General features: G+C 37.5%; 1 protein-coding gene across 8 annotated transcripts in view; it reads left to right on the top strand.

The window, feature by feature from the left end:
- The first annotated feature begins 580 nt into the window (after positions 1-580).
- TANK (TRAF family member associated NFKB activator) overlaps positions 581-23112 on the top strand; it is a 94535-nt gene continuing 72003 nt past the window's right edge. The window contains exons 1-2 of one of the 8 annotated variants that reach the window (XM_077883309.1): positions 18446-18593; positions 18950-19070. Coding sequence is in view for 3 of the 8 variants with exons in the window: in XM_077883310.1 (XP_077739436.1) it covers positions 19431-19534 (104 nt within the window). In the remaining 5 variants the exon portion in view is untranslated. Of the gene's footprint in view, positions 841-18433; positions 18594-18949; positions 19071-19240; positions 19535-23112 lie in introns of those variants that run through there. The other 7 variants (XM_077883307.1, XM_077883308.1, XM_077883306.1 and 4 more) reach the window with 7 other exon arrangements.

The following is a 23112-nucleotide window of genomic DNA, read 5'->3' as shown; positions in this document are numbered from 1 at the left end:
TTTTGCTCCAAGTAACCTGGGAAGAATAGATGCATTGGTGAAGCATTTCATGGAACATATATGCACTGCTTCGTGTGAACAGGACACCTTAGATCCCAAGGAGAAAGCTTTTCTTAAGAGACTTTTTCCCTTCATCTTTCTTCTCAGTCTCTGAGACGATGCTCTAGAATCCACCACAAACTTCGTTATTATTAGGCATCATCTTCGTGATCTCTGTACGACTGGAAGCAAAGGCAACCACACTGAAATCTAGCCTTTGCCTGCTGTTTATAAATATACTGCTGACGTTAAGAAAAAAAAAAAAAAGTACCTTCTTCAAAGCTATTAAAAAAGCCATTTATCAAACAGACTTTAACATTTTCTTATAGGAAAATGTGGTTAATCCAAAAATATTTTTGGTGTTTATAATTTTTGGACTTTTGTTAAAATACTTAACTCTTTAAGCTTTGATTCTAAAGGAAGTCAGAGCTATAGTCACGGGTGGTTTACAGAACATTTTCTGGTAGTCTTTACTTCATTTCAATATCTCGCCACGATTGGCTGTTGAGAGCTACAAATAAGGAAGTCTTCAATTTAGGGGATTTCTCAGTGGAAGTTCCCAGTTCAACACAAGGGAGACCTCAGGACAGCTTGAGCAGTGTGGCTAGAGCCTGCAGATTAAGCTTCAAGGCTCTGTAACGGACTATTATCTTTGAAGAGCACTAGTCTGAAGAAAGACCTAGAACCTGGAGAAGAGGTAACCAAAATTTTAGTTGTTCCTACCAATTCTCAACCTAGCATGTTGGCCTGGATGTCTTAGACTGAAGTGTTGAAAATTTGTTCTACTCTTGCTTCTGCAAAGTGAGTAATTTATGACATGATTCAATAATATCTTTATATTTATTGTTATAATTGGAAATTTTGGCCTTTAAAAGATGGAGTCCCTAACCAAGGCTAAAGAATATTTTTAAATACTGTGATCTCTTTATATTCTTCTCAACTTTTAAGGTCAAATTTGTGTCTCTACTTGAAATGATTTCTTTAAGATTGTATCTGGAATATATAAGCCTTCTCCAATAAGCGTTTTTTATAACATAATGGTATATAGCTTACTAGATTGAAAAGTAAACTAATACTTTATATAATTGTACTTTGGGGGGGGGTTACATTTTTAAAGATCAGTTCTGGCCTGATCCAGTGTGTAATTCAAAAATTCAAAAATTAATTCAAAGTATTTTTTCAACTCCTAAGAAACACACATTTATGAATATTTGTTTACAGTGGAATATTAACCTTATAGACAGCTTTGCATTTCCAATCCTAGAATGTTTAAACTTTCACCATTGTAGTAATCCAGCCTTATTAGAACCAATTGGCCTTTATTTTCACAATCGAAAGTGAATATTAAAGATTATGTAGTATTTTCTTAAGAATAATCCTAAGAAAAGTTGATAGTTTGAAAAGATTAAACATCAAAAATCATTATCAACATCAATAGCTGTCATTTATTGAATATCTGCTGGAGAAAAACCAATCACAGGATCTTCCAGCTAGTAAGTGGCAGAGCCAGGGCTCAAACCTGAATTTATAGTGCTTCTTTTTTTTATGACTCTCTGTTACCAGCTCTGACCTCTTACAATTTAAATCATATTTTGAGATGTCTTTTCCAAAGTGCAAGATGATGGGGGGAAAAGGCAATGACTTGGCCAAGGTCACAGAGCAGCCGAGTCATTCATAGGAGCTTAGAAGCCATTCCTAGATCTCTTGCTCACTCCCCCACCCTTCTCCTGACTCCTTCCATGATGCCCAGGTGCACACATTAGTCTACTTCCATGCAGCAGTGGACATGGGGCTGTATGCTAGGTCCAATCTGACAGGTTCCTGCAAGCAGTTAGTTAGGGCCCCAAAGCAACATCCAGTTAATTTCTCTTAAACACTTGTGACGATGAAGGAGATAGCCAACTGAAAAATTTTAAATCAATGTGTTAAATTCTGCCAAAAAAGTTCTAGTTGGGATTTCATGGAACTTATGTACTAATTAGAGGAAAATGATCATCCTTTCAGTAGAGAACCTTCCTGTCTGCACATATTTTTATTCTCTCCATGTATTAAGGCCTTGGGAAACACCTAGGTTCTTTATTTATTATAAAATATATTCTCATATATTTTATCTTCTTTGTGTATAGGGTTAGGGATGCTATTTGAATACTTTTTCCACTGTATTTTCTAACTCATTACTGCTAGCATTTAGAAAAGTTCTTGATTTCATATTTTTATCTTGTATGCAGCTATTGTATTGATCCTCTGCTTGGTCTAAATCATTTTGGGTAATTCACATGTGATGCCTAGATAAGAAAAATATGATTTTTTCACCTTTCTTTTCTTCTCATCAAAACTTCTAGAACAGTGTTTAATAACAGAGGAGATAGCAGCTAACCTTGTCTTGTTCTGATCTCAGTGGGAATTTCCCTAGCGGTTAACATTAAGAATGATGATAGCTGTTGGTTTGAGATAAATATATTTATCATAAAAACCATATAACTACCAAATCTACTTCTCACTCTATTTTACTAAAGGTGTATCACGACTTCATGTTAACCTATATTCAATGTCTTTTTTGGTATTATTAGAGACAGTTGTATAGTTTTTCTACTTTAAGGTATGTAGTGCTCTGTTCTTACATAATACAGTAATTGTATTATTTAAAAATTCCATTATCAAAAATCATGCCTCCATAATAAAGGTAGGTTTAGAATTATAAAGTCTACTTAGTTATTGCCCTAGTTAAAATAATAAATTATTTGATCAAAATGAACCAAGCCAGTCTTACACATTTCCTCATTCTCTCTTTAATCTGCATGCTTAAATGTCTCTTCTGTATTATTTTGGTTTCACAATTCAGTTCACAACTCAAATTAACAGAAAAGAATGAAAACAATGTGGCATAGCCAAGGAACCCTATCCAGGCGGAGCAACCAGATACTCAAACAAAGCAGCTGTTCCTACGCTTTGTGCAAAAAAGCTTTCTCCCTGTGATGACTGTGCTAGTTGCAAGCCACAACTGTATTATAACCAACAGCAAAATGTGTGTCCAAATTAATTAATCTTATACCCAATTATAGTAAGAAAATGTATGCTGAAAAAGTCTGTAATTTGTTGAGAACTTTTGCTTTCATTTTCACAAGTAAATTAATCTGTATTTTTATTTTTTTTTATAAAAACTCCAGTTTTCCATGTTCTAAAAAAAGTTTAATGAGAGTTTTCTGCTCTTTGAAATGTTTAAAGAGCAAAATCTTCACATGGGCACCCACTTTTAGAAGTAATTCTTTAAAAGCTTTCCAATATATTCTATTGTTATTGATCTAGTTGGGTTTTATGCCATTTTTTTCACGCAGTTTAGGTGGTTCATAAATGATCCTTTTCATCAAATTTTTGTTAGGTGTTAGTATACATAGTATTCCCTTGTACTTTTTTACCATCTCCATAACAATGTAGATAACCCTTTTTCATTACTGATTTTACTCATTGTTTTCTCCCTCTTTTTTTTTCCTAATTGAACATGTCAAAATTTATCTTTTGGATATATCATTTTTATGATTAGCTCTTTTTAAAGTAGTCTTTGCTTTTACCTCTATTAGTATTTTCTCTTTTTTAAAAGATTTATTTATTTAAGAGGGAGGAGGGGGAGAGAGAGAAAGAGAATCTTAAGGAGACTCCCCAGTGAGCAGGGAGCCTGATGTGGAGCTTGATCTCAGGACCCTGAGATCATGACTTGAGCAAAAATCAAGAGTTGGAAGCTAAACTGAGTGAGCCTCTATCTTTATTAGTATTTTCTCTTTTTTTATATAAATTCATTTTTTAACTTTTTTTTTCTTTTTTTAGATTTTATTTATTTATTCATGAGAGACACAGAGAGAGAGAGGCAGAGAAATAGGCAGAGAGAGAAGCAGGCTTCATGCAGGGAGCCTGATGTGGGACCGGATCCTAGGACTCCAGGATCATGCCCTGGGCCAAAGGCAGATGCTCAACTGCTGAGCCACCCAGGCGTCCCCAATTAGTATTTTCTTAAAGTCTTGTATTAGATTCCAGTATTTTACTTTTCTGTTTTTCAGTTTTTGAGTTAAATGCTTAGTTCATTTATTTTTATTCTTTCCCATTTTATAATGAACGTATTTAAAGCTAAGAATGGAGCACCAGGGTGGCTCAGTGGTTGAACACCTGCCTTTGGCTCAGGGCGTGATCCCAGGTTCCTGGGATCCAGTCTCACATCAGGCTCATGGTGGGGAGCCTGCTTCTCCCTTTGCTTATATCTCTGTCTCTCTCTGTGTGTCTCTCATAAATAAATAAATAAATAAAATCTTTTTTATTTTAGATCAGAATTTTTTTAAAAGCTAAGAATTTTCTGAGCGCCATTTTAGCTACATCTTAAAACTTTTGATAGGTCACTTTCACATCATCATTATTTTATGTTTTTAATTGCAGTTTTATTTCCTCTTTGATCCAAAAGTTATTTAGGACAGCAAAGTTTTTTTTTTCAGTTAATAGACTTTGTTTAGAACAGTTTTAGATTTGGAGAAAAACTGAGCAAACACAACAGAGAGTTTCCATATACCTCTCTGCCTCACCTCATCACATAATTTCCCCTATTAGTAACATCTTATATTAGTATGGTACATTTGTTACAATTAAGGAACCAGTATCAGTACATTTTTATTACCTCAGTCCATAGTTTATTCAAATTTTCTTATTTCTTTGCCTTTTTAAAAAATTAAGGTAAAATTCACATGACAAAATTAAAACACTCTAAAATGAACAATTTAGTGGCATTTATTACATTCACAGTTTTGTGCAATCACTACCTCTGTCCAATGTCAAAACACTCTTATCACCCCAAGAGGAAACCCTGTTCCCATTAAGCTGGTGCTCTCCACTTCTTGTTCCCCTCAACCCTTGCCAACAGGCAATCCGTCTTTTGTCTCTATGGGTGTACCTGTTCTGGATATTTCATATAAGGGAAATCATATAATACGTGACTTTTTCTGATTAACTTCTTCCACTTAACATAATGTTTGGAAGGTTCATCCATGTTGTAGTATATATCAGGTTTTAATTCCTTTTATAACCAAGCAATATTCTATTGTATGTATAAAACAACAATTTATTTATCCATTCATCTATTGTTGAGTAGGATAGTTGGGCTATTTTCACTTCAAGGTTATTGTAAATAGTTTTGCTATGACTATACATTTACATGTATTTTTTTGAATACCTGTTTTCAATTCTTCTTGGGAATATACCAAGCAGTGGAATAGTGGATCATATGGTAATTCCATTTGACATTTTAAGGAACAACCAAATAGTTTTCCACAATTGTCAAACCATTTTACATGCCCACCAGAAATGTATAAGAGCTCTAATTTCTCCACATTCTTGCCAATTCTTGTTATTTTCTGTTATTGTTGTTGTTGTTGTTGTTGTTGTTGTTACTATCTTAGTGTATGTGAAGTGGTACCTCATTGTGGTTTTGATTTGCATTTCCCTAATGACTAATGATGTCAAGCATCTTTTTAAGTGCCTGTTGGCTATGTGTATATTCTCCTTGGAGAAATATCTTTAAGTCTTTTACCCATTTTTTAATTGAATGGTTTGTCTTTTTGCTGTTGAGCTTTAAGAGTTCCTTACGTATCCTGGATTCTAAGTCTTATCAAATATATGATTTGCAAATATTTTCTCCTATTCTATAGACTGTCTTTTGATAATTTCTTTGATAATGTCTTTCCATGCCCAGTTTCTTGATAATTTTTATGAAGTCAAGCTTATTTTTTCTTTTCTTTTTTTTTTTTTAATTTGTATTTATTTATGATAGTCACACACAGAGAGAGAGAGAGAGAGAGAGAGGCGCAGAGACACAGGCAGAGGGAGAAGCAGGCTCCATGCACCGAGAGCCCGACATGGGATTCGATCCCAGGTCTCCAGGATCGCGCCCTGGGCCAAAGGCAGGCGCTAAACCACTGCGCCACCCAGGGATCCCTTATTTTTTCTTTTCTTGTTCATGATTTTGGTATCATATCCAAGAATCTATCACCAATTTCAAGGTCATAATGATTTGCCTCATGTTTTTATCTAAGAGTTCTAGAGTTTAGGTCTTATATTTAGATCCATTTTGAGTTAATTTTTGTATATAATGTTAGGGAAAGGGTCCAAATCGTTCTTTTGACTATGGCTGTAAGTTGTCCCAACATCATTTGTTAAAGAGACTATTCTTTCTCCATTGAATAGTCTTGGTGACCATGTCAAAAATCAATTTACCAAATATGTATGGGTTTATTCTTCACTCTCAATTCTAGTGCATTGATCACATTTTCTATCCTTATGTTAATACAGCATTGTTTTGATTACCGGAGTTTTGTAGTAAGTTTTGAAATTGGAAAGTATGAGTCCTCCAACTTTATTTTTCTTTTTCAGTATTCCTTTGGTTACAACCTACAAGGCCCCCTTGTAGTTCCATCTGAATTTAAGGATCAGCTTTTACATTTCTGACCCCCCCCCAAAAAAATTGGAATTTTGATATAGATCACATTAAATCTGTAGATCATATTGAGAAGTACCATCATCTTAACAATATTAGTTCTTTCAAACCAAGAACACAATATCTTTCCATTTATTTAGGTCTTTCCTCATTTCTTTCAGCAATGTCTTATAGTTTTCAATGAACAAGTGTTTTCCCTCTTTGGTTAAACTTATTCCTAGATCTCTTATTTTGGAGGTGGTATAATACATGGAATTATTTTCTTAATTTCCTTTTTTAATTGTTCATTGATGATGAATAGAAACACAACTGATTTTTGAACATTGCTCTTGCATCCTGCCATTTTGCTAAACTCATTTATTAGCTCTACTAACTTTCTTGTGGATTCTTTGGGATTTTCTATATATAAGATAATGTCATATGCAAATAGAAATATTTTTACTCTAGCACATCTGGCTGGCTCAGTCAGTGGAGCATGCAACTCTTGATCTTGGGGTTGTGAGTTTGAGCCCCATATTGGGTGTAGAGATTACTTAAAAATAAAATCTTTAAAAAAAAAAAAAAGAAATAGGGGAACCCAGGTGGCTCAGCTGTTTAGCACTGCCTTCAGCCCAGGGCCTGATCCTGGGGACCCGAGATCGAGTCCCACGTCAGGCTCCCTGCATGGAGCCTGCTTCTCCCTCTGTCTGTGTCTCTGCCTCTCTCTCTCTTTCTCTGTGTCTCTCATGAATAAATAAATAAAATCTTTAAAAAAATTTAAAAAATTAAAAATAAATATTTTTACCTCTCTCCTTAAAAAAAATTATTTATTTATTTGAGAGAGAGAGAGCACTGGGGGAAGGGGATAGGGAGAGGGAGAGAGAATTCAAGCAGACTCTGTGCTGAACATGGAGCCTGATACAGAGCTCGATCTTACAGTCCTGAGATCATGACCTGAGCCAAAATCAGGAGTCTGACACTCAACCAACTGTGCCACCCAGGCACCCTTATTTTAATTTCTTTCATATTTACATGCCTTTTGTTTCTTTTTCTTGTTTAATCACTCTGGCTAAAACTTTCAGGACAATGTTAAATAGTAATGGTGAAAGGATGCATCCTTTTCTGTTCCTGATCTTAGGGGGGAAATCTGAGTATGACGTTAGCTGTAGGTTTTTCAGAAATACTCTTTTTCATGTTGAGGAAGTTCCCTTTTATTCCAGTTTTCTAAGTCTTTTTTTTTTTTTTAATCATGAAAAGGTGTTGGGTTTTGTCAAATGCCTTTTTTCATCAATGGAGATAATCATGTGAGTTGTTTTTCCTTTATTCCATAAAGTGGTGTATTGCACTGAATAATTTTTTTTCTTTAACTATCCTTGCAGTCCAGGGATAAATCACACTTGGTCATGATGCATAATCTCTTTAATGTGCTGTTGGATTATGTTTGCTAGCATTTTGTGGAATTTTAAATCTTTATTCATAAAGAATTTTTGTTTTTAGGTTTTTTTTTTTTCTGTTGTCTTTGTCTGGCTTTGATATCACAGTAATGCTGGCTTTATAAAATGAGTTAGGAAGTATTTCTTCCTTCTCTATTTTTCCTATGAGTTTGAGAAGGATTGGTTCTAATTCTTTTTCAGTGTCTGATAGAATTCTCCAGTGAAGTCATCTGGCTCTGCATTCTTCTTTTTTGAGAGGTTTCTGATTACTGATTCAATCTCTTTATTTGTTATGGATCTGTTCAGATTTTCTCTTTCTTAGCTAGATTATTTTATTTGTTGGTCTATTATTGTTCATAGTGGTTTCTTATAATCCATGTTATTTCTATTTGATTGGTGTCAATGTCCCCACTTTCATTTCTGATTTTAGTTATTTATTATTATTCTTTTCTTTGTTTTTTATAAATCTAGAAAAGTTTTGTCAATTTTGCAGAACTTAGACTTCATTGATTCTATTTTTTTGTTGTCGTTCTCTATTTCATTTATCTCTGCTCTAATCTTTATTAGTTCCTTCATTCTGCTAGCTTTGGGTTTAGTTTACTCTTGTTTTTCTGATTCCTTGAAGTAGAAGTTAGGTTATCGACTTCATACCTTTCTTCTTTTCTAATGTAGATGTTAACTACTATTAATTTCTTTCTGAGCACTGCTTTCACTCATCCGATAAGGTTTGGTATAGTACAGTTTTGTTTTCATTAATCTCTAAGTAAATCTAATTTCCCTTGTGATTTCCTCTTTTAATCAGTTAAGAATGTGTTGCTTAATTTGCATATATTTGAATTTTCTAGTTTTCCTTCTGTTACTCATGTCTAGCTTCATTTTATTTTGTTTTTTTGGTTTCAGTTTTTAAAATATTTTATTTATTGGGTATCTCTGGGTGGCTCAGTGGTTTAGCGCCTGCCTTTGGCCCAGGATGTGATCCTGGAGTCCCAGGATCAAGTCCCACATCGGGCTTCTGCATGGAGCCTACTTATCCCTCTGCCCATGTCTCCGCCTCTCTCTCTCTCTGTGTCTCTAATGAATAAATAAATGAAATCTTTAAACAAATATTTTTTTTTTATTTACTCAACACAGAAAGAGAACACAAACAGGGGGAGTGGTAAAAGGAAAAGCAGACTCCCATGGAGCAGGGATGGGGGCTCAATCCCAGGACCCTGAGACCATGGCCTGAGCTGAAGGCAGACTCTTAAGTGACTGAGCCACCCAGGCACCCCTAGCTTCATTTCATTTTGGTTGGAAAAGATACTTTGTATGACTTCAGTCTTTTTAAATATATTGAGACTTTTTGTAGCCTAACATTTGATCTATCCTGAAGAAGGTTCCATACATACTTGAAAAGAATGTATATTCTACTGTTGTTGGGTGGGATGGTCTGTATATGTGTTAGGTCTAGTTGATTTCAGTATCATTCAAGTTCTGTATCTTTTTTAATCTTCTATTTTTTTTAAAGATTTTATTTATTTATTCATGAGAGATAGAGAGGCAGAGATACAGGCAGAGGGAGAAGCAGGCTCCAGGCAGGAAGCCCCGTGGGACTCAATCCTGGGACTCCAGGATCACACCCTGGGCCAAAGGCAGACGCTCAACCACTGAGCCACCCAGGCGTCCCAATCTTGTTTTTCTATTCATGATTAAAAGTGGTATAGTAAATTCTCCAACTGTTCTTGTAGTACTATTTCACAATTCTATCAATATTTGCTTCATGTATTTGAGGGATCTATTGTTTGGTGTGTAAATATGTATAATTATTATATCTTTTTGATTACTGACTCTTTTGTCAATATCTAATGTCCTTCTTTGTCTCTTGTAACAGTTTTTTAAAAAGATTTTGTTTATTTGGGCGAGAGAGAGCATGAGCATGGGGGGAGGGGCAGAGAGAGAGGGAGAAACAGACTCTCCACTGAGCAGGGAGCCTCATGAGGGGCCAATTCCAGAATCCTGAGATCATGACTTGAGCAAGGCAGATGCTTAACTGACTGAGCCACCTAGGCACCCTCTTGTAACGGGTTTTGATTTGTAAGGTTTTTGGTAGGCCCCTGGGTAGCTCAGTTGATTAAGCATCTGCCTTCGGCTCCCATCATGATCCCAGAGTTATGGGATTGAGCCCCATGTTAGGCTCCCTGATCAGCAGCAAGTGTACTTCTTCCTCTCTCTCTGTCCCACTGCCCCCCACTCATGCTCTCTCTTTTGCTCTCATTCTCTCTCTCTCAAATAAATAAATACAATCTTTGGGGAAGACTCTGTCTGATGTTAATATAACCACCCCATGTTTCTTTGGGTTACTGTCTGCATGGAACCCATTATTTTTCCGTTATTTTACTTTCAACTTAGTTGTGTCTTTGGTTCTAAAGTAGGTCTGTTGTAGTAAGCATATAGTTTGATCATGTTATATTACCCATTCTACCAAGCTTTGCCTTTTGATTAGAAAGGGTAATTCATTTATATTTATTTATATTTAAAGAAATTACTGATGAAGAAAGACTTACTTCTGCCATTTTGTTCTTGGATTTCTGTATGCCTTATAGCATTTTTCTGTTCCTCACTTCTCACATTAATGCCTTCTTTTGTGTTTAATTGATTCTTTGCTTTGTACCATTATATTCCCTTGTCATTTTATTTTATGTATTTTTTAGATACAGTCTTAGAGCTTATCATGAGGATTATAATTAGCAATTTAAATTTATAACCATCCAATTTAGCTTTAAATTTATAACTATCCAACTTAGCTTCAATAATATGCAAAAGCTTTACTATACAGCTTAGTTCCTCCCTTATGTTGTTGTAATCACAGATTTTATCTTTATAGATTATGTACCCATTAATATAGGTTTATAATTTTTTAAAGCTTTTAAATCATGTAGGAAACAAAAAGAGAAGTTACAAACAAATGCAATCATGCTTGCTTTCATGTTCACCAATGTAATTGTCTTTAGCAATTTTTTTCTTTGTAATGCTTTGAATTACTGTCTAGTAGCCTTTTATCTGACCCTAAAGGACTTCCCTTATAATTTCTCATAGGGTAAGTAAATCTACTAGCACTGAAATCCTTCTGATTACCTCAGAGCATCTTAATGTTTTCTTCATTTTTGAAGAATAGTTTTGCCAGATAGAGAATTCTTGATTGAAATCTTTTTTTTTTTAAGCACTTTACATATGTCATTCTGCTGCCTTCTAGACTCTATGATTTCAAAGTGGAATTGGTTGTTAATCCTACTGGGGATCTCTTGTACATAATGAGTCATCTTTATTTTATTACTTTCAAGATTCTTTCAACTGTTTCAATAATTTGATTATAATGTGCTTTGGATAGATCTGAGTCTATCTTACTATTGCATTGAGTATAACATTTAGAATTTGACAAGAGGGATCCCTGGGTGGCGCAGTGGTTTGGCGCCTGCCTTTGGCCCAGTGCGCGATCCTGGAGACCCGGGATCGAATCCCACGTCGGGCTCCCGGTGCATGGAGCCTGCTTCTCCCTCTGGCTGTGTCTCTGCCTCTCTCTCTCTCTCTCTGTGACTATCATAAATAAATAAAAAATAAAAAACTTTAAAAAAAGAATTTGACAAGAGAAAAAGTGAGGAGAACAGTTAGGAGGCTAGTATGGTACATAAGAATCGATGATGGCTTGAATAATGGCTGGCAAGAAGGACAGAGAATGGCAATGAAGACACCGTGTAACAATGAGGACAGAAAGTATATGCATGCAAGAAATGTTGCAAAAGAGTACTCACATGAGTTACCTTATTGGGTGACTGAATGTCAGGAAGTAAGAGTTTTATATCTTTATTATATGGGGCAATGTTTTCTTATCTTCTATTAATGTGAAAAAATAAACATACAATTTTGAATTCTACTTGTAGTTATTTACCTTCACATTTAAAAAACCCTAAAATAATAGGTATCCAATTATCATAATTAAAATGACATCTTATCTATCATATCCTTATTTTTATAAATAGAAGATAAGAAAATTAGTTAATTAGACCTTTTCACTTCCTGCCACCTCTCTTCTACCCACTTGATTTTTGGTTGCTATAAACAGGAATTTTAGACTATATTATTAACAAATTATTTACTTACACTTGTACCTTATATCTTCAAAATTACTTTTAACGCCTCATTATATTTGCTACAAATTTTTACTTAATCCCACAGTTATTTCCAATATTTACAAATATTTCTTTTATCTTAAAATTTTACCCTTCCTTTTTTGAAAAATTTGAGTCCCTTCTGACTAACTGAAGTATACCTTCAACTGTTTCAGGAAATGGTATATTTCTGAACCTTGAGGTATCAAAGAATATCTTTGTTTTCATTTCCTATATGAATGATAACTTGGATGGGTATAGACTTTGTAAGTTAAAACTTTTCCATGCAATTGTAGATGTTATTCTAATCAGCTCCTGAAGTTTATTGTTGAAGATAGTCTATTTTTCATTCTTTGCAAGTAATTTATTCTTTTCTTCCTGTATTCTTATTAATTTTCCCCCAACCTTAGATATAGGAAAACTTCCCGTACCCTCTGAAGCCTGGACTCAGGCTTCTCCAGGGTATTTTCAAAGCACCCTATAATATCAGATTGTGTAGCAATTGCCTGCTTCTTCTCTATATGTGATCCACAAGACACTGAGTTCTTTTAATGTAGTACTATGTCTTGGTCATCTTAGTATCCCTAACTGTTAAGACATAGCAAGCACTCAAAAAATATTTGCTGAATAAATAAATACATTGAAAAAGCATTTAATACCAAAATCTTTATCAGGATATGTCAAAGTGTTTGATCTCTTTTCATTAATACATTTCAACTTATTGAGTCCTTTCCATCTTCACTTACTTTGGATATATCTTCTGATGTATCTTTTGTTGCTATTTCTGTTCTATTTACTCTGATGTCTTCTTCAGGAAGAAGCTGGAGCACTTTCTTCCCACTATCCCATTTCATGGTTTTCTTCTATTTGTCCTTTCCATTATCATTTGAGAAAGTTTTTCAAGCTTTTGTTCTAATCATTGATTGAAAATTCTGATGTATTGTTGCCATCCTTGATTACATTCAAATAATATTTTAATTTTGCCATTGCATGTTTTATGCCCTTACAACCTTAATTTATCCAACTTTATTTTTATTTCTCCCTGCCTCTTAACTAGATCCTTCTTTTTCTTAGCCTAATATCTTATCTAATATGATACCTCTTTTTTCATAGAAAATGCAAAGTAGATTTTCCCCATTTACTTATGCTTCTGATAAACCATTTTCCAAAGTGTTCATTTTCTCTGTATTTTGAGAACTCTGTTTTCTTTTTTTATGCAATATAACCTATTCAAAGGGATGCTTTGTCTTGTATTTTCTCATTCCAAGCATCCTGTAGCCTTACTAACCAGATGTATGGATTTTCCTTGGTTCTTTACATTATCTACTTGATTTTAACTAGTTCTTCAGCACAGATATGGAGCTGAGAGACAAGTAGACATGCATAGGTCGCAGGGACATTTTTGGCCTGAAGCTTACATTTATTAATTTTGTCACCATAGGTATTTTTTTAAGATTTTATTTATTTATTCATGAGAGACACAGAGAGAGTAAGAGGCAAAGAGAGAAGCAGGCTCCATGCAAGGAGCCCGATGTGGGACTCCATCCCGGGACTCCAGGATCCCACCCTGGGCCTTGATAGGATCTATATATGAAAAATCAAAGTCTCAGAGATAGTCGAACACACAGCTTTGTCTGCTTATCCCCTTTCATTATTGGCCTCACATATCCTCAAATATAGAATGTCACATTTATCCACTTCCATTGGGACTATATTGGCATACTCCAAACCACAGCTCCAAAAACGATAATAGAAATACTAATGGGGGACATTGGGCAAGGAGGTGTCAAATACTATGTGCAGGTCACGCATAGTAGTGGGGTTACTGCCCAATTTACTAGCAGGTGCCCTGAGGCAGATAGTTTTATTACTATTCTTCAGGCAAGCAGATTTCCTCATTCTCAAGCAACAAGGGTTACGCCCATTTCTGCCCCACCATTCTTGGAAATAATTGGAAATTCTGTTAAATTTTGTCACATGGATGCTTGTCAGCAGGGTTATAGCTACTCTTCTGATGCTTTTCCTCTGACTTAGAAAAAGGCACTCCTTTGTGGAAGACTCAAGCCCACGAGGGCAAAGCTTGGCAAGCCCACGAGGGCAAAGCTTGGTGACCAACCCTGTCAGCTGGGTGCTCTGTATAGGGCACAGCCTGCTCAGCCATACATGCTGGAGCTGGCCATCAATTCTTCCTTTCGATGCTATTATGAGTTCTCATATTTTTCTGATTTTTTATTAGACATTTAATTTAGAGTCTGAAACACAAACAGCTAGTCCAGATGTCATCCTAAATCGGAAGTCAACCAGATTCTATTAATAGTGATACTTCACATCAAAGATTTGACTGAGATCATTGATGCATACCTGACATTCCAAGTTGTAGTAAGTGTTTATACTGGCAGCTTTCTGCGTCTTGAGAGTTATATTCAGAACTCTCAATAAAATATTAAGCAGTTTTGAAAATAGAACCTAAAATATTTTTAATGAGCCTGTAGTTCTCATTTACATCCCCTTCTAACTCATAGTACTGCTTGCTAACCTAAGGTATATAAATATGAGTAAAGGAAAATTGAAGTGAAATTACGTCATTCTTTTAAAGGACTAATAAATAAATGTTTCAACTTAATTCCTAACCTTAGTAAAACATACTGTATGTCAATTCTAAAAAAAATGTATCATCATTATAGAGAAAGGAAAATGTTTGACATTATCTTAGCCTAAACTTCATGTATTTACACCAGTATTCATCCATGTTTCACACACTGGATAAATGTGAAGCCATTTCTCTTTATGAGTACAACATCATGAAATTGAAATGAGAGAAAAGTATATACTTAAGAAATGTGTATGCTTAATTTTTTATTCCTTATTCAAAGCTTTTAACATCCACATTCAAAATGTTTATGCATTTAGTTTTTGATTCTGAGTGTATTATTAAATTCCACTATTTCAATCAGAAATCATCAAAGCACCTCTCTCAATTTGCTTAAAACTTGGGTGAGTTGGACTTAGACTTCATTAAAAAAAAAAATTCTGCTCTGCAAAAGACACTGTCAAGAATGAAAAGATTACCCACAAACTGGGAGAAAATATTTGCAAAAGATACATCTGATAAAGGACTGTTAGCCAAAATACTCAAAGAACTCTTAAATCTCAGTAACAAGAAATCAAAGAATCCAAATTTAAGTGGACTAAAGATCTTAACAGATATCTCACCAGAGAATATATATAGATGGCAAATAATCACATGAAAAGATGCTCCACAGTATATGTCATCAGGGAAGTGAAAATTAAAACAATGAAACATGCCTGTTAGAATGGCCAAAATCTACAACATTGACAACACCAAATGCTGGCAAGAATGTGGAGCCACAGGAACTCTCATTCATTGCTAATGGGCATACAAAATGGTACAGTCACTTAAGAAGATAACAGCTTCTGTCAAACCTAAACATACTATATATATATATTTTTTTTAACCCAAAGGAGTTGCAAACTTATGACCATGCAAAAACCTGCACATTAATGTTATAGCAGCTTTATTTATAATTGCTAAAAAACTGGAATCAACCAAGATGTCCTTCAGGAGATGAATGGATAAACTGTGGTCCATCCAGACAATATAATAATATTCAGTGCTAAAAAGAAATAACCGACCAAGCCATAAAAAGACCTGGAGGAAACTGAAATGTATAATACTAAGTGAAAAAAGTCACTCTGAAAAGTCTACATACTACATGAGTCCAACTGTATGACTTTCTGGAAAAGGCAAAACTATGGAGACAGTAAAAAGATCAGTGGTTACCAGGTATTGAGAATGGGAGGGATGAATAGGTAAAGCACAGAAGATTTTGGAGGAGTAGTGAAACTAGTCTAGTATAGTATGATACTACAATGATGGATACATGTCATTATATACCTGTCCAAACTCATAGAATGTACACACCAAAGATGAACCCTAAAGTAAACTATGGACTTTGGAGACAATGTTATGTTCATGTAGATTTAGTAGTTGTGACAAAGGTACCACTCTGGTGGGAGATGTTGATAATGGAAGAGGTTTCTGCCTATGTTGGGACAGGGAATATATGGGAAGTCTCTGTACTTCCCACTCAATTTTGCTGTAAACCTAAAACTGCTATAAAAAAATAAATTCTTAAAGAAAACAGTACTTTAATGTCATACTTAACTCATTACAAGAAACTGTTCAACTGATTACAACATTATATACGAGAAGTTTCTATTTATTTAAACAGTTATTGCAATATGCTTTGGCTTTGACTTTTAAAAGTAAGCCCAATATTTAAAAATGTACTATAACTTGGTAGATTTTCAAATCCTTGGATTTTTTAAAAAGATTTTATTTATTTACCTATTCATGAGAGACACAGAGAGAGGCAAAGACACAGGCAGAGGGAGAAGCAGGCTCCATGCAAGGAGCTCGATGTGGGACTTGAACCCGGGAATCCGGAATCACGCCCTGAGCCGAAGGCAGACACTCAACCACTGAGCCACCCAAGTGTCCCTTGAGTTTTCTTTCTTTCTTTCTTTCTTTCTTTCTTTCTTTCTTTCTTTCTTTCTTCTTTCTTTTTTAAAGGTTTTATTTTTTTATTTATTCATGAGAGACATACAGAGAGAGAGAGAGAGAGAGGCAGAGACACAGGCAGAGGAAGAAGCAGGCTCCACGTAGGGAGCCCGACATGGGACTCGATCCCGGGTCTCCAAGATCATGGTCTGGGCTGAAGGGGGCGCTAAAGCGCTGAACCACCTGGGCTGCCCTAAATCCTTGGATTTACAGGCCTAAGGGAAGAAGTACAAACACCCATGGTTCAGAAGTGTAAGGAAAAAGTGTGGCAACCAGAACCTGATCCTCCTGCTCTAACAGAGAAAAAAATACAATTCCAGAAAGAGCAAAATGCTGGGCTCCCCTGAGAAGATAGCAGCTTCTAAATTATATGGGACTATATGACTCTAGATAGAAAAAAGGGAGCCTAAGAATTCCAGAGCTAGGCTTGAATCTTTCAGGATGAAGAAAGAATCATTGGCTGAAGACTTATTCAGACATGGCTTGGCCAAGATCACCAGGAAAAGAAAGTCCTCAACTTTAGAAATTTTGTCAAGTCTGTGGATATGAAGCTATGATATAAAGCTGTGGATATAAAGTCTGTGGATATAAAGCTATCTAGCAGGCTGTGCCTGATAACAACACACAGCATTCAAGGTCATTTTAATCTGGGCTATCAAACTATTACTTCAATGTCCTTAGTACTCTTGTGCTTGGTGATGAGGTCTTTTTCAAACACCATCATCCCATGTCAGATATGTGCAAAAGCGGTGAGATCTCTAAAATATTTTTAAGTTAAATAAGTAAAATAGCTCATTCCTAAAGCTTCTGAGAGTGCTACATGCATTCAGCCAGATGTAATCATGCTCCAGTCAACGTTGAAAGTTCTAGACTTCAGAGCTCTCAGGAAGCTTCCACATGTGCAGTGGATTTGACTGTTCTGTGTTAGTCCAAGGAATCCAAGGGCAGATCTTGATGTGCCAAAGAGCCAGCCTGACATTAGCGACTCTGGACAATACCTTTCATTTGAAGAGCATTCTAAAATTTGCCATGTGCTTTTGTTTACATTATTGGATTGATCCTCACAATCATTCATCCTGTGAAGTAGGTTATCACTGTCTCCAATTGTCAGATAAAAAGTTAAGGTTCATTAGGTTAAGGAACCTGGCTGAGCCAGTAGGTAACAGAGCTAAACCTGAGAGTTCAAACACTTCTAAAGGTATCTAAAATTTCTATCTTGGAGAATACTGAAGCTTGGCTAGGAAATGGAATGATGGGGAAGTCTTTAGTTCATGAGAATTTTCTGTAAAGGTCTACTTGTCTTTAGCAACCATCCAACTTTAGGAAGTACATTTAGTGAAAGGTGTTACAGCTGGGGAAAACCAAATGAGTGTGTGTGTGTGTGTGTGTGTGTGTGTTTGGGGCCGGTTGTGTAGTGCGTCTCCGTGTGGGCTTTCATCACCTTAATCACAGTCACGTGAGGATCCGACAAAAAGGCAGGTTCCAGGCTTCACCCCAGTGGCTCTGAACTCGAAGATCTGTAGTAGGGGTGGACTGGTAAATCTACATCTCTAACAAGGGTCTCAGATGATTCTTCTTCGCGCTAACCCCCAGGGTCATGTTAGACCCGGCTATTTTCTATTTAGGAAAAATCTAGCCACGGCCCTCAGGTGACCTTTAACCTTGACATTGAGGACTGTCTGAGGCTGTCCTTTGCCCCCAGAGGCGGGGCGGGGCCTGGGCGGGGCCGGGCGCGGTGGGCGGGGCGAGGCGGGGTGGGCGGGGCGAGGTGGGGTGGGGTGGGCCGGGAGGGGTCCGGCCTGGCCTGGCGGGTGGAGGGCGAAGGGTTAAAAGCTCCGCGCGCAGGCGCTGCCCTCTGAACTGGAACGGAAAGCAACTTCCGGTCGCCTCCCTCGGCCGGCGCCGCGGCTCCGGGGCGTGAGGGACGGGCGCGGGCTCCCTGAACTGTGAGTAGGAAAGTCCGCGGACGAGCTGGTCTGTGTGGGAAGCCGTGGAGCGCGGCGGCGGGGAGGCTGCGCGGGGGAGCGAGGGCGGCGCGGGGCCGCAGGGTGGGCAGCCGAGGAGCTGCGGGGACGACGGGTCCGGGGCGCGGAGGGACGCTGTGCAGGGGCAGCGCCCGGGTGACCCGGGAGGGGCTTTCCGGGCCCGCCGCCCGCCGCCCAGAGGGGACGCGGGGCTTGCGACGTGCGGCACGGAGAGCCCCCGGCCCTGGCCCCGGGGTCCAGGCTCCCCGCGGGCAAGGTTGTCTTCCGGGAAGCTGTTCTTTCGAAAACTTTGAAGTGGGTCTTTCTGTCCTTCCCAGGGCGGTTGCCCAATTCTCTGCTTTCCTGTGCGCTGTCGTCACGGCCGTGTCGGGGACGAGTGGGGTAACTTCCCCGGGGCTCGCGGAGAGGGCCGGCCTGACCCGGGGCCCCCGGCGGCAGGTAGGGTCTCGGCCGCAGCCGAGGAGCCGCGTCGGGCGGGGAGGAAGGTCGCGCGAAGCAACCCGGCCCTCGGGGGGGGCGTGTCCGCGTCACGCCGTGCGTGAGCAGCCGGAGCGCCCCGGCCCGCCCCGGCCCGCCCAGGTGCCCCGCGTCTCTGTCCGCGAGGCTTCTGACGGGCGGCCCCGAGGGGCGGCGGGAGCTACGCAAGTGAGGTGCCCTGAAGGTGGACCAGAAAGCCGCGATCTGGCTCCTTCCCGACGTGGAATTCACACGTGTCAAACGAGGGTAGCAGAGGAGCAAGCGCCGTATTCGACTGAAAAAGTACTGCTTCACCGTCTGGGAGGCGAGGAAGACCCCGAAATGACAGCGCCGTGTGTAAAGCCAACAATTTGTGAAGAAAAAGAAACTTTTCTTCTCAGTTCTCCACCCAGTTGCGGCGCTCCAAGACCTTGCACCCCTCGCATGTGCGTGCACGTGTTACTTCGTTTCCCTGGGAAAGCGAGAGTATACATGCCTACTACTCTGTTCTCTGCGTTTGCAGACAAAAAATATATGCATATGTGGTAGAAGTCTTGCCATACGTAGCTCTGCTCAGCCTTCGTGTCCGCGTGGGATTGTCTACAGGATGCGCTGTAACGTAATGGCCATCTCTTATTTTGTCCATGATTCTTCAAAATTACATTTTATTAGCGTACAGATATAGTAATTCTTTGTGAAATATGTAGCCGATATTTTCAAGAACTGTCAGTCTTTTTTTTTTTTTTTAGGATTTTATTTTTATTTACTCATGAGAGAGACACAGAGGCAGAGACACAGGCAGAGGGAGAAGCAGGCGCCATGCAGGGAGTCCGATGTGGGACTCGATCCCGGATCTCCAGGATCACGCCCTGGGCCGAAGGCCGCGCTAAACCGCTGAGCCACCTGGGCTGCCCCAAGCCTGGGCATTTTAAACCCAAAGACTGACAGTTCTTGGGCAGCCCAGGTGGCTCAGCGGTTTAGCGCCGCCTTCAGCCCAGGGCGTGATCCTGGAGACCTGGGATCGAGTCCCACGTTAGGCTCCCTGCATGGAGCCTGCTTCTCTCTCTCTCTTTCTCTCTCTTTCTCTCTCGTGAATAAATAAGTAAAATCTTTAAAAAAATAAATAAAATGCCCAGGCTTTTATCACTTATGAAGGCAGTTCCCACTCAAAAATTACTAAAATACTTTCCTATATTGTCTATTAATTCTTTCATAGTTTTGTTACGCTTTATGCATTAAAATATCTGACAATTATTTTTGTACATTATATAGGTAGGGATTTAGCCGTTTTTCCTGAAATCATTTGTTGAAATCAATTCTTCCTGACGAGAATACTACTTAGTATAATAAATTTCCATTTACACACGGGTCTTTTTTATTATTATTCTGCTGCTTTGTACAATTCATCTCTTCACATACAAATACCAATCTCCTGATTATGGCACTTTTTAGTAATTCGTAAAGCAAATCCTTCATTTATCTTTTTCAAAATTTTCTTGAATGTTCTTGCATTCTTTTTGAGGAAAAATTTGAACTGTTCATGTTTCATTAAAATAATCCTTTTTTGAGGTTTTAGCTATTAACTAATATTTTGTGGCTAGTATGTAGATGAGTGATTGATTCTATATCTGACCAGCTTTCCCTTGAATTTTCTAGGAAAAGTTATCTAAATGTAATCTTTTCTCTACTTATACTTTTCTTTGGATTAATGAATTGCTGGCTTGTCCAGCACAGTGATATGTAACAACAATGATTCTGGCTATCCATGTATTTTTTCTTAGTTTGTTTTTAGTATGTCATCATTAAATATGGGGTTTACTATTAATTTCCAGTAAATTCTATTTATCAAGGAAGTATCTTTAATATTTCTAGCTTAGTAGGATTTTTACAGAGAACAGACTTTATTTTTTTTTAGAGAGAAGCAAGGTGGGAGGGGGCAAAGGGGGAGAAAGAGAGAGAGAGAGAGAGAGAAACTCTTAAGAAGGTTCCATGCTCAGCTCAGAGCCTGAAGTGGGGCTTGATTTCATGACTCTGGGATCATGACCTGAGCCGAAATCAAGAGTCAGATGGTTAACCATGTGCCCCACAGAGAATGGATTTTAGACTGCAGTTGTATGTATGTGTCTGTTTACATTGGTTGGCATATTGAGAACAATTTTGAATAATAGAGATTGAGTGTCCATTTGGTCTATATATTTCTTAAGATGGTGTCTTTTCATTACTACTTAACTAAACATTTTTATTAGGAATGGAAGTTGAATTTTATCATATGGCTTTTGGCATCTGTCATGACCTATTGTGTGTGTGCTTTTCTTTGACCTGTTAGGTTGATGGGTTATTTTAGTTGAATTCCAGTTTGTGAACCAACCTTACATTTGGTCATGGTGTAATATTTAAGCATGTAGGTTTCTTTTTGGTAACATTTTTACTTAAAATCAGTAATTGGATATCATCTGTAGTCATCTTTTTCTATGTTATCTTTGCCAAAGTTTGATGTTAGAGGTATGATGATTGACTAAAAGGAACTGAGAATTCTTTTATTCTCTGCACTGAAGTAGTTAAACAGCATAAGCGCTCCCTATTCTTTGAAGGTTTGAAAGAATTCACTCATGAAACCCTGTTCGCCTGAAAATAGCAACAATATTCAACAAAAAGCCTCAGAACTTACAAAAAGCAAGCAAACAAAAACTCCTCTGAGTAAATCCAAATAAATGAAAGAGTTTAAATTTATGTTGAAAACAAAGAACTTCTGTGTTGATCCTGGTCATTTCTTTCTTCCTTTCTCCTCCTCCCACTATTTTTCCGTGGTCAGAGAAGATACTATAGGTAGGCTGAAGCCGATAGTAAAATGTATTGCTGTTCTTTCTTTTCCTCTACTCCAGTTATACTGTAAAGTAAAGGGTGTTACATCAGCGTGGACAAGTTCTCTGCCATGAAGGAAACCAGGAATGACACTCAACTGAGAAAGCATTAATTTCACTTTGTTGTCATTAACTTCCCAATTTTGTTGGGAAAGTTTTTTCTTTAGAGGTAATAACCAAGCTAACATTCAACTGTAGCCAAATCCCATTTGGAGGGTTTCAAAATGAGTAGGTGAAAAAAATACATAAGCCTAGCCAGCCTGTACTTATTTAACATGAAGTGAAAATTATTAGCACAGTAGATATGTGTGTGACATGTGCACACACATAGAACAGGGCTAGCTTTTAATAAATACAAGCCACTTAACCAAAGACCACCTTTTTACTAACCTATAATTTGCTAATAGTTAATATTGGATAATGTGTACTCTTTGGTAGAGTTATTACCTTTTATAAATGATTATTTCAGATACTTTTGATCACTTTCAAGAATATGACCATAAGCAGGTAATATAACTTAGCAGTATACACCTGTGAACTTTCGAGGACTTCAAAACATTATGTGAATGCCTGCATATTTGAGTATTTTAATCAAGTATCAATCTAAAAAAAATAATTATTGGCATACAGTAGGAGTGTGCTCTATAACAACAAAAGACGTTGCATGTTTTTAAAAGCCATGCTCACTATCCAAAAGTAAATGGTAAATAAAAATAGCTTTTGATGTAAAACTTCACTATTCTAACTATTCTGACATGATGTGTTAACTGATAAGCTGTTACTACTGTTTGGTTTTTTATTTCCTTACACTTTTTAAGCATGTGTATTACTGTTTAATTTCACCTACTTTGTGTTTCATTAGGTCAGGCCAAGTTTTGGTGTCTAATTCCTGTAGGATTTATGTTGTGGCTGCCATTCACCTTCCCCCCATCTCCTTGCTACTGTGGTTTTCAGTCATGGGCAAAGTTAATAGTTAGAATAGGTAACAAAAATCTCTTTATAGTCTGGGACCAAGATTCTAAGTCATCTTCAAAAAAGGATAGCAGAGAATATTAAATGAACTGCCTTGTGGCTGGCTGGCTAATTAGAGTCTTTTGAACTAGATGCAATATTTGACACTCTTTAGAATAGTTGAGGAAGAACAGAAAAGGCAGTGGTACCAG

The sequence above is a fragment of the Canis aureus genome, chromosome 34, assembly GCF_053574225.1.
Source record: "Canis aureus isolate CA01 chromosome 34, VMU_Caureus_v.1.0, whole genome shotgun sequence".
NCBI lineage: Eukaryota > Metazoa > Chordata > Mammalia > Carnivora > Canidae > Canis > Canis aureus.
This window is presented reverse-complemented; position numbering and strand designations above follow the sequence as displayed.